Consider the following 13,061-nt stretch of genomic DNA (forward strand, 5'->3'; position numbering starts at 1 on the left):
CACACTTGCGTTTCTATCCTGTGAGTATACAAGATGCCTTGGGGTAACTGAGGAATTGAGTAAGCTCCTGAGGCGAGGCGACCAATACTTGGCCCTGCACACATGGGTGTCCTACTAATGGCATTCAGCGATAGACATATGGACGGACAAAGCTCAGCTGCTAAAAAAAGAGTAGGCTGTAGGGCCTGAAGAAGAGATACGGATGTGGGAGCTGATGTGTATTAGCATCCTCACATTCTAGCCTAAGGACTCTTCTTGACTTTCCACAGAAAATGAAGAATAGCAGGTGTCTCATGTCTTCACTGCCAAGGCCTTCTGAGGCCTTAGGCCAGGAAGTATAGCAGTTTGTCACAGGAGGGAAAGAATCTGAGCCCACACATTCTCGAGAGCTCCAGAGGAAAGCCCATGTCCACATCAGGCCCCAGGCCCAAGACTTACGTGCAGTCTGGGGCCCCCTGAGCCAGCAGAGCTGGGTGCTACTTAAATGGTCATATTACTTGGGCAATAACCTCAGGGAGAGAGAATGAGCTAGAATGTTAAGATGGGGAAAGGCCCTGTTGGGTGCCTATGGAAAAACTCAATTTGCATAGAAACACCTCCAGGCCTATAGCTTCAGTGGATGGCTAGCTAGCTGGCTTCTCTTGCATATACATGTCAGCATCTGCACACACCACTTACGCCTGCAGTAGGCAGTTCCAGACCAACGGCGGCTTGGCAGGCATTGCACTGATCTTCGTCCAATCAGTCGAAAGCCCCGGTCACAGGAGAGCTCACAGCGAGTGCCCAGGCTGCTGTGATAATTTCCCCCCCTTGGTGAGTAGCATGTGGCTTCTCCATCCTGGATATTTAATGTGTAACACCATCGGGGGACTGTAGAAATAGAAGAAAAGTAAGCTAAAAGTATAGTAATCAAGATCATGTGGTATTGGCAAAAGGACACATAGATCAATGAAAGAATAGAGAGAGCTAAGAAATAGATCCATACAAATATGCCGAAATGATTTTTGACAAAGGGGCAAAAGCAAGTCAATGGAGGAAAAATAGCATTTCAAGCAAATGGTACTGGAGCAATTGAACTTCCATGGGCAAAAACAACACACACACACACACACACACACACACAAATAAAAAAAATAAATAAATAAACCTCGACCTAAGTCTCACACCTGATTACAGATATTAATTCAAAATGGATCATGGATTTAAATGTAAAAATAAAATTACAAAACTTCTAGGATAAAAACATAGGAGAACATCTCTGGAATCTAGAGCTAAGAGGTCTTATACATGACACCAAAAGCACAATTCATAAAAGAAAAAAATCAATAAATTGAACCTTGTCAAAATTAAAAAACTTTTGTTCTGGGAAAAGCATTGTTAATAGATGAAAGACAAACTACCAACTGTGAGAAAATATTTTCAAACCACGTATCCAACAAAGGACTAGTGTGTAGTACATATAAAGAACTTTCAACACCTAACAGTAAAAAGGCAAACAGTCCACTTAGCACATGGTCAAAATACATTAACAGACATGTCACTGAAGAGGATGTACAGTTGGCAAATAAGCACCTGCAAAGATGTTCAGCATCATTAGTCACTAGAGAAATTCAAATTAAAACCACAGGATACAAATATACACCCATTAGGATGTCTAAACTTAAAAACAAAAACAAAACACAATACCAAGTGTTGGTGAGGGTGGAGAGAAACTGGAGTTCTTATGGATACCTGGGGAAACTGTAAAATGATACAACTGCTTTGGAAAATATTTTGGTAGCTTCTTATAGAAGTGAATACAGTAGTACATTGGTTTTCAAATGTCTCCCTTGACGAACATTTTGTTTTACCAATGCCATAAACCCAGAAGTAAATGCTTCGGTTTTTGAACACCCCTTGGAAGTCAAACATGTCACACGGCTTCCGCTGAGTGCAAGGTCTTGAAGCCTAGCTGTCGGCTGTTTTCGAACGTTTCAGAACTCGAACGGTCTTCCAGAATGGATTATGTTTGAAAACTGAGGTACCGCTGTATACACTTGCCATGCAACTCTGCCATCCCACTTTAGGTTTTTACCCAAGTGAAATGAAAACCTGTGTTCATACAAAATCCCATATACAAATGTTTAAGATGCCACTATTTATAATTGCCAAAGCTGTAAACAACTGAAATGTACTTCTGTGGGTGAGTGGTTAAACTAACTGTGGTTTATCCATGCACAAGAAGGAAGTGCTCATATGTGCAACAATATAGATGTATCTCCAATGCAGTTTGTGAAGTGAAACTAGCCAGACTCAAAAGGCTGCATATTGTAGGACTCTTACTTATACGACATTCTGGACACGGCAAAAATAAAGGGACAGATCAGTGGTTGCCAGAGATCAGGGGTAGAGGGCGCGGATAACCTTAAAGCAGCAGCCCTGGGCAAGTTCTTGAGCTTATGGAACTGTTTGGTACTGTAGTCGTGGTTACCTGACTATGCATTTGCAAAAACTCATAGAACTGTATGCCAAAAAGAGTGAATTTCACAGTAGGCAAATTTAAAAGAATTTTTAAAAAAATAACAGAGATGGAAGCTAGAGAGAGGAAGGGAATGCAATATCAAAGAAGGCTGCTTGGGAGTGAAAGTCCAATCCTAGTTCAGTACTAAGCACAAAAGGCAATAGGGCCATTAAATCATAAAAGCATCATAAAGTTGCCCCATTGGCTACACAATATAAACTACTCTTCAGTGGGTTCAGATTTTAAAGGAACACATATAAACAGGCCGAGGGCCACCTGCCAAGGATGCATACACAGGATGACACAGCTCTCTTAACCTGGGTTCGGGAAGGCTAAAACCCCAGATAAGCTTACTGGATTCCCAAATCCTAAGGGACAAAAAAGAGGGTGCTTTGAAAAAAGCACATCAGGAGTTAAAGGAAGAAAGGAAGGCTAGAGTCTCTGCTTGAAGGCACCTGGAGAATGAAGATAGATGACAGTGAGGAAACTATCCTTCAAGCAACAACACGCTTGTGGCTTCCAGCGTTAGTTTTGAGCCTTTGGCTGTGACACATGGCTGCCATCTGGAGACACCGTCTGCAAATTACATAAAGTCTCTTAAGCACTACAGTTGCAGAGCTGTTGATTATCTGGTCACAACACATATCACAAAGACTTCATATGGGAGGCTGGGACCTCAAAAATCACCCCTGTCCTATTTCTCTCCCGCATTCTGTCAGGGGAGATATACATCGCATTGGAATGGATAGAATAAGTGAGCACAGTAAAGAGAAATATAGATCTCAGGATAAATGCTGAGACAACAAGAGAGGGCCTAGCTACTGTAAATAAGTTTAAATTTGCTGACCCAGAGGAATCCTGGTATTAAGAAAACATGTTGGGAGGCTGAAAAAGAGTGAAAACACTATCTCAATTTTCTTTCCCACCCTCAGATTTATTTAGGTATAATTGACAAACAAAACTATATATTTAAGGTATACAATGTGATGTTTTAATACCAGGGGTGCCAAAGAAAATATATACACATGATTTTTCAGCATGCTTGTAATATAAGCCCTACCCCCAAAATAAGCCCCAGTTATGATCGTCAGCCAGGCCGGACACATTTAGTATGTCCGTTGCAACACACGATGAACGTATTGAATTATAAAATAATAATATTAATATATAATTAAATATAAATAAATGTTATTGACATTAATACTTAAAATAAATGATAATATAAATCATAATTAAGTATTTGTAAATACCCAAGTGGGTGCCTTTGGATGAGAGGTAAACGCCTATATAAATAGATGAACTCCAGACTTATTGCTGAATGACCAATCGGAGTACAGACACAATGCATGAATAGTGTGCACACTTGATAACGAATGGACGTGGTTGTGTCTAATATGAATCTTCATAATTCAATACATCATGTGTTGTAACAGACGTACTAATGCACTTGTGTGAAATAAACATTTTCTGAATTTTGGTGCCTGCAATTTTTCGTCATTTTTGTGTGGACCATCATTCTTAACTGTCATCATTTTTGTTGCCACTCCTGTCTCGTAAGTCTTCAATTAACACTCGATTTAATGGTACATTTAAAGAGAATAATATTTTGACCCCCAGACAAGATGAGTCCAAAAAGAAAGAGCTATTCTGTCCAGTACAAGAAAGGAATCGTGGAGGACTCCCAGGGCAAGAATCTTATGGCTTTCTGCAAAGAGAAGAAGTTGGATCTCTGAATGGTCCGAAACTGGTGAGCAGAGTAGGATAACCTCAGTCAACAGGTGGACGAGGGAAACGCTAAGAAGCACAAGTGTGGATCAGGTCAGCAACCATTATTTCCTGAGCCGGAAGACATCATCTGCGAATGGATTGCTGACAAGAGAGCAAAGGCTTTGGTTGTGTGCAGGGCTGATATTCAAGCATTTGCCTTTGCAATAGCACCACAGTTAGAAATATCCCCAGAAGAATTCAAAGCATCACAACACTGGCTGGATGGCTTCCCTCAGCAATATGAACTGTCTCTCAGATCCACAACACTGTTCAAGCTGGAAGGTACTGAAGTGATTAAACGTGCACTTGCATTCAAGTCCTTTGTTGCCGGCATCAACTTTTCTAAATCCCAACTCTCGATGTGATTGCTATGGATGAAACTGCAGCGCTTATGGGCCAAGGATCTCAAATGACAGTTGATCAGAGGGGTGCCTCATCAATCTACATTCTCTCCACTGGTTACGAAAGTGCATGTGTTACCTATATTTTGGCAATTCATCTATATGGAAAGGAAGCCCTATCTCTAATCATCACTAAGGGCAAGAAAGATAAGGTTGAACGTGTTTCAGGCATTTGTGTTCTTGAAACCAAAAAAGCCTGGTGCACACAAGCAGTTATAAGGAAGTGGGTCAATTTAATGCTGCCACTTGTTTTGCGAGGTGGCCAAAGAGGTCTGCTAGTCTGGGATTCAGCCAGCACTCACCACGCGAAAGACATGAAGAACTTCCTTGCAGAGAGAAGAATAGGTCAAATAATGATTCCCACAGGAATGACTGCCTATCTCCAGTCTCTTGATATTGCAATAAACAAGCCATTCAAGGACCATTTGCGCATGGAAATCAATGACTACACTGAAAATAGAATGGAGATAAATCATTGTGGAAACTTTGTAAAGCCTAGCCTGCAAGAGGTCATGACTTGGGTGAAGAATTCGTGGGATAAAATCACTGACAGCTGTGTTGCCAATGCACTATGAGCAGGCTACATGGACAAGAAGGGCTCATTTAAGGAGAGCTCAATTGCTGGACATGAGAGATTGGGGTCAATGGTTCCACAGGAAATGGAATCGCCAGAAATTCGAGCCAGAATTTGGGGTTTGGAGAGTTATGACAATGTTCCAGAAGAAGATGACATGGCTGTTTTTGAATAAATGTAGATTTTTGTACATGAATAAATGAATAAATGTAGATTGCTGTACGTGAATAAATGTAGATTGTTGTACATGAAAAAAATAAGACATCTCCCGAAAATAAGCCCTAAATGCATCTTTTGGAGCAAAAATTAATATAACACCTGGTCTTATTTTCGGGGAAATATAGTGTATATATAAATGATTGCCACAAACAAGTTAATGAACACATCCATCACCTACATAAGTCACCTTCGTTTGTAGTTAGAACACTTAACAACTTACTCTTAGCAAATTTCAAGTATACAGTACAGTATTATTAACTATCGTCACCATGCTGTACAATAGATCCCCAGAAGGAAGAAGGCAGCCTCTGGGAACTATGAGTATAGCCTGGCAAGATTGACAGCACTGATAGCATAGTGTTCTAGAATATTTAAATGCAGGCTTATAAGCACTTATAAAGAGAAGTGCTGATCTCCACATGTCCTCAAGAACAAACAAGTCATTCAAGACTGACTTCATTTCTTTCTTGGGTACAGTCACCAGACTGGTAGAACAGGGGAAATGGTGGGTACACTATGCGGAAATAAATAGGGCATATGACAATGCCTTCATGCAATTGATGTGTGTCAGATGCAGAAATACAGGAGAAATGACAGTACAGTTATGGAGATTCATAATTGGTTGAACAACTGTACCCAAAGCATGCTGGTGGGAAACTGAAACTAAGAATGTGGCTAAACACTTCATGGTAAAAATTTCTGGCAGTAATGATGTATTCATCATTACTGAGTAGCTATTGTGTGCTAAGCACCAGGTTTTATATTTTCATTTTCATATACATCATCTATAGTTCTCCCAACAGCTCTGTGAGGTAGGGAGGCATTTATCCCTATCTTGCAGATGAGGAAGTAACTTACCCAGGGTCCCTCAGCAAGTAACGGGCAGAGCTGGGATTTGAATCCAAGCTTTGTCTGGCTCTAAAACCCATATTTTTTTCTAATCACAATATCTGCCACTGCAGAATGTTAGGCTGCTATTTTGGCATATACATTTACATTTTTCAATAGGTAATATGGTTCAAAATTCAAAAAATATAAGAAGTTACCAGTAAAGTCTCCCTCCAACCCCTGTTTTCACACCTACTGTCACTTAGTCCACCCATAAAAAAACCACTGTTAACAATTTCTTTATGCATATAAAGCAAATTGCTATAGAGTCTATTTTTCCCTTCTTTTAATACATACAGTAGCATATTATGCCCACTGTTCCCACCAATGTTTTTTTTTAAATAAACCTAATGCATTTTAGAGATCTTATATCACTACAAGCATGGAATTTGTTTAAATGAAATAACATTTATAAAATACATAGCACACTGACTGGCACATAATAGGTGTTTGTTCAGGATCAAAGAGCTGCAAGGTGGAGGAGCTGGGACTTGAACTCAGGCCAATGGCCTGTGCTCTGTGCAGCTATTTACCTGTCTCTTTTCAAGGATTATAAAGAAAATGAAATGCTGACAACAGGGTTGAAAGGGCCTTCTCTGTGGTTATCTTCAGATAACCCAGGCAGAGTTACCAGCTTGCCCAAGGCTGAAGCAATTTTCAGGGAAAGCGGCAGCCCAGAGGACCAATGGCAGAACTCAGAGAAGGATTTCTGACTCCAAACTAGGAGTCAGAATAAAGGAATGAAAGAAAGTTCGAGATTAATGAAAGTGGCACCGAACTACACCAGTAGTTTGCTCTAAAATAATGATCTGATTTTTACTGGTTAACTCTTCTTTTTTAAAATCTCTTTTTTTAAATAAAAACAATGGGTTATATTTTTTAAAGATTTTTATTAAAATATAGCTAACATACAACATTATATTAGTTTCAGGGGTACACCATAGTTATTCAGTATTTATACACCTAAAGAAGTGATTACCATAAGCTCAGGAACCATCTGATAGCATACCACAGTCAATATTATTGACTGTATTAGAGGGGAATGAGCAAGGCTTTGGAGTTAGACAGACCTGGATTTAAATTTCTGCTCTACCACCTCTGAGCTCTGTGACTCTCTAAATTTAACTTCCCTGAGCTTACTTTCCTGATCTGTAAAATGGGAAAAATAAATCAGTTTCATAGGGCTGTTATGAGAATCAAATGAAACTGTGTATGTAAACTTTATCTAGCCCTGGGAATGATATTCCCTAAATCACTGTCTGGGTTTGAGTCACTGGCTTATCCTGCTTCAAGCAATAGCACACTGCTGCCTTCTGAAGACACCATCCCCAAATTACAGAAAGTCTCTTAGGCACCACTACAGCTGTGGAGCTGAGATTATGAGGTCCCAAAGATTTTACAAGGGAGGCTGGGATCTCAGGTTGTATTTTCCTGGCCACCTACCTCCTACATTGATAACCTCATTCAATTAGTTTTATGCCCTGAGACTAAGTCCCAAAGAGAGCCAGGGGACACTTGACCTCAAGGACACAGGCTTCCACGTAGCTTGTATTTTTCTAAAGGGCTTTATACAGATTTAAAAATAATCAATGAGGTAAGTTTACATCAATCATAGGATTGCTAGACCTCTTGAAAGTGCCTTCTGCATCTTTTACTTTTTCCTATCTACTCCCATTTACAGTGTCCTACAATCTGACTTCTGCTCCCAGGATGCCAACTCGCCAGTAAACATTTTTTGAGCATCTACTTTTACATAGCTCTGAGGGGGTGTCTTATGTGACTCTTTTTGTTAAATAGGTAACTATTTTGTTGAGAGTAATAAAAAATAAACCAAAGAGGCAGTACATAATGAATGCCAAGTGAGTGGTCCAGAAAATAAACATTTATATCAGAAGAGATACATAGTAGGTACTCAACAAATTTTCATTGAATAAGTGAATACAAGAATGAATGAGAAAGTCCAAGATGTTGGAATATGTAAACACTATGCCTGCAGCCTCCCAGGATCACATTAAAATTACAACTAAGTTATAAAAACAATCAACCTCAAGAATCATCTGAAGACTAGATGAACAGAACCCCTATAACTAAGGACATAAAGAAGAGGCCACATTGCGACTGGTAGGAGGGGCAGAGAAATGAAACGGGCTGACCCCAAACCCACAGATAGTGGTTGAACACTTGGAGGGACACATCAGTGGGAGAGTTACCCCCTGAAGAGGGAGGGGTCTCAGGCCCACACTGATCTCCCCAGCCCAGGGGTCCAGTCCCGACAATATCTGGCACTGAAAATCAGCTAGGACTCTGTTTGTCCATCCCAGTGAAGAGGAAGATAGCTCGAAACCCAGATGTCCTCTTAAAGGACCCTCACACAGTCTCACTCACTTGCAAATACTCACCTGGGCTCCAGTGGAGGGATGGCAACTTGACGGGTGCCAGAGAATTATGGAGAAAGATTGAGCTGTGTGGCTTCAGAGCAAGCACTGGAGGGAGAGCCGCCATTGTCCTTGTGTGGAGACCATCTCATGTGTAGCCAACAGGAGGGCACCATCTTTCCTATGTTGAACCCTCTCCCAAAGGACCAAATCTGAGACTGCACTAATATTGCAAAATCCGTGCATGTGCACCACTTTGGTAAAGTCCCGGGTCCCTGCCACCCAGCTAGTGCTGCATTGATGGAGGCACTCTTGGCTCCTGGGCAGATGGCCCCAACCTACAAGCTGTGGAAGTTTTTTACAGAGCAGACAGCCCTCAGCAGCCTGGGGAACTTTCGGTGGTGGGCAGTCAGCCACAACTTGTACTGCAGCCTCTCTTGGGTGGATCTCAGGGATCTGCGGGCCTAAGGCAAGCAGTGTCTGGCTGTGGTGTTCTCAGGTCATTTTGCGAAGTGGTCACAGGTCCAGAACTGGTGTAAGAACTGAATCTGCATTAACTTTGTCCGCTGTCCGCACCCCATAACTCTCTGGGACCCCACACAGCCCAGCTAGTGCTACAGCACTGGGGGCACTCTCAACACCAGGTCAACTAACCCAGTCCACACACCTAATGAGGCTCTTTCAATGGCTGAGTCTTATGGGCATCTGGCAGGTGGCAACAGGACTAGGGGGGCCCTGGAGTTTTTGCTAAGCTGCCCTAGGCCCAATACACGTGGCAGTCAGCCTTGGTTCACAGCGAGGCCACCCACACACACCTCCAGGTCCAGCACAGGCAGCAACCAACCACATATAGATTTGTGGCTTCTATCAGGTAGCCCCAGGCCGGTCACAGCGAGGCTGAAATTTGCCTCACAGGAGCTCCTCCCAAGAGACACCAGAAACAACAAACCCAGAGGCCAGTTCAGACCACATCAGAGGACCACTCAAATAGTCCCACAAGCGGTACACCCAAAGGGTGTTCTCAACAGGCACAAGAGCACAATGGGATAAATCCCCCTCTGAGGGGTCAGGCCCCCACACAACGGCTCATAGACTGTGGGCATAGCCAAACCTCACAGCCAGTCAGCTGAGAGTCAATCCCACCCACTGATACGCCAAAAGCAATCAAGGCTCAACTACAACAGTAGAATACACACAACACACACAAGGGACACTTCTGAAACACACGCATAGATGATCAGGGAGACTGCACCACTGGACCACACAGGACACATATTACATAAGGCCACCCAGCAAAGACTGAAAGACATAAGAGATCTAACTAATATACAGAAGCAAACACAGAGAGGCAGGCAGAATGAGGAAACAAAGAACCATGTCCCATATAAAAGAACAGAAGAGAACTCCAGCAAAAGAACTAAATGAAATAGAGGCAACCAAGCTACCAGAGATGGAGTTTAAAACACTGGTTATAGGAATGCTTAAGGAACTTATCAACAAAGAGACAGTAAGAACTTCAACAAAAAAGGACATAGAAACCATAAAACAGACAGAGGGCAGCCAGATGGCTCAGTTGGTTAGAGCACGAGCTCTGAACAACAGGGTTGCTGGTTCAATTCCCACATGTGACGGTGGGCTGTGCCTCCTGCAACTAAGATTGAAAATGGCAACTGGACTTGGGGCTGAGCTGTGCCCTCCATAACTAGATTGAAGGACAATGATTTGGAGCTGACAGGCCTGGAGAAACATACTGTTCCCCAGTATTCAAAAAAAAAAAGTTTGAAAAAAGAAAGAATACACTAGAAGAAATCAACAGCAGATTAGATAAAGCACAGGATCGAATCAGCAATTTAAAAGACAAAGTAGCAGGAAATACCCAATCAAAACAACAAAAAGAAAAAAGAATTTAGAAAAAGAAAGCTAGATTAAGGGACCTTTGGGACAATATTTAATGTAACAACATTCGTATCATTGGACTACCAGAAGGAGAAGAGAGGGAGCAAGGCATAGAGAACCTATTTGAACAAATAATGACAGAAAACTTTCCTAACCTGGCAAAGGCTATAGACATATAAGCCCAGGAAGTACAGAGAATCCCAAACAAGATGAACCCAAATAGGCCCACAACAAAACACATTATAATTAAAATGGCAAAGGTTAAAACAAGGAGAGAATCCTAAAAGCAGCAAGAGAAAGACAACTAGTTACTTACGAGGGAGCTTCCATAAGATTGTCAGCAGATTTCTCAACAGAAAGTTTGCAGGCCAGAAGGGAGTGGCAGGAAATATTCAAAGTGATGAAAAACAAGGGCCTACAATCAAGACTACTCTACCCAGCAAGACTATCATTTAAAATTGAAGGAGAAATAAACAGCTTCCAGACAAGAAAAAGCTAAAGGAATTCATTACCACCAAGCCAGTATTACAAGAAACATTAGCGGGACTTCTTGAAGAAGGAGAAGGAGAAGGAGAAGGGTAAGGAAAAGAAGAAGGAGAAGGAGAACGAGAACGAGAATAAGAACAAGAACAAGAGCAAGAAAACAGAGAAGATAAAAAATATGGATAATAAAATACTAAATACTAGGGGACTTTAACACCCCACTGACACCAATAGACAGATCTTCCAGACAGAAAATCAATACTGAAACAGTGGTCTTAAATGACTCACTAGACCCTATGTATTTAATTGATTTTTTAGAGCATTTCACCCCAAAGCAGCAGAATATACATTCTTTTCTTTTTAAAAAAAAATTATTTATTTATTGGGGTGACAATTGTTAATGAAATTACATAATTTCAGGTGTACAATTCTGTATTACATCATCTATAAATCCCACTGTGTGTTCACCACCCAGAGCCAGTTCTCCTTCCATCACCATGTATTTGATCCCCCTTACCCTCATCTCCCTCCCCCTACCCCCCTTATTCTTTTCAAGTGTACAAGGAACATTTTCTAAGATAGACCACATGTTAGGCCACAAAACGAGTCTCAATAAATTTGAGAAGAATGAAATCATATCAAGTGTCTTCTCTGACCACAATGGTATGAAACTAGAAATCAATTACAAGAAAAAAACTGGAAAAACACATGCAGGGTAAATAACATGCTACTAAATAATGAATGGGTCAACAAAGACATCAAGGAAGAAGTCAAACGATACCTTGAGACAAACAAAAATAAAAATGCAATGACCTCAAACCTATGGGACACAGCAAAAGCAGTCCTAAGTGGGAAATTCATACCAATGCAGCTTACCTAAAGAAACAAGAAAAACCTCAAATAAACAGTCTAACGTCACACCTAAGGGTACTGGAAAAAGAACAGCAAACAAAGCCCAAAGTGAGTATGAGGATGAAAATAATAAAAATTGTAGCAGAAACAAATGAAATAGAGGCAAAAACAAAACAAAACAAAAAACAAACAAACAAAAAACAAAAACAATACAAGAGATCAATGAAACAAACAGCTTGTTTTTTGAAAAGATAAACAAAATTGATAAAAAACCATACTCATCAAGAAAAATGAGAGAGGACCCAAATAAATAAAATCAGAAACGAACGACAAAAAAATGACAACAGACACCATAGAAATACAAAATATTTTCAGAAAATACTACAAGCAATTATACACCAACAAATTGGACAATATGGAAGAAATGGATTAATTCCTAGGAGCATACAATCTTCCAAGGCCAAATCAAGAAGAAACAGAGAATCTGAACCGACCAATTATTACTACTAATGAAATTCAATCAGTAATCAACAAGCTCTTAACAAACAAAAGTCCTGAACCAGATGGCTTCACAGGTGTCTTTTACTAAACATTCAAAAAAGAATTAACAACTATTCTTCTCAAACTATTCCAAAAAATACAAGAGGAGGCAAGCCTCCCAAATTTACTTTAAAAGGCTACAACTACCCTGATTCCCAAACCAGGCGGACCTTACAAAGAAAACTAAAAGGTGATATCCCTAATGAATGTAGATGCAAAATCCTCAAAAAATATTAGCAAACTGAATTCAGCAATACATTAAAAAGATGATACACCAGGATGAAGTGGGATTCATTCCTGCTATGCAAGGTTGATTCAAAATCCACAAACCAATTAACATGATATACCACATAAACAAAATAAAAAATAATATTCATATGGTTATGTCAATAGATGCAGAAAAAGCTTTGACAAAATCGGCATCCATTTATGTTAAAAACTCTCAGAAAAGTGGGAAGAGAAGGAACATATCTCAACATAATAAAGGCCATATGTGACAAACTCACAGGTAATATCATACTCAATGGGGAAAAGCTAAAAGCATTCCCCTTACGATCAGGAACAAG

General features: G+C 40.5%; 1 protein-coding gene across 2 annotated transcripts in view; it reads right to left on the reverse strand.

Annotated features, from left to right (window-relative positions):
- SRPX2 (sushi repeat containing protein X-linked 2) overlaps positions 1-13,061 on the reverse strand; it is a 35,257-nt gene that overhangs the window by 10,139 nt on the left and 12,057 nt on the right. For both annotated transcript variants that reach the window (XM_081043277.1, XM_081043278.1), the window contains exon 4: positions 679-870. In XM_081043277.1, coding sequence (XP_080899403.1) covers positions 679-870 — 192 coding nt within the window. The remainder of the gene's footprint in view (positions 1-678; positions 871-13,061) is intronic.

The sequence above is a fragment of the Rhinolophus hipposideros genome, assembly GCF_964194185.1.
Source record: "Rhinolophus hipposideros genome assembly, chromosome: X".
NCBI classification, from domain to species: Eukaryota; Metazoa; Chordata; class Mammalia; order Chiroptera; family Rhinolophidae; genus Rhinolophus; species Rhinolophus hipposideros.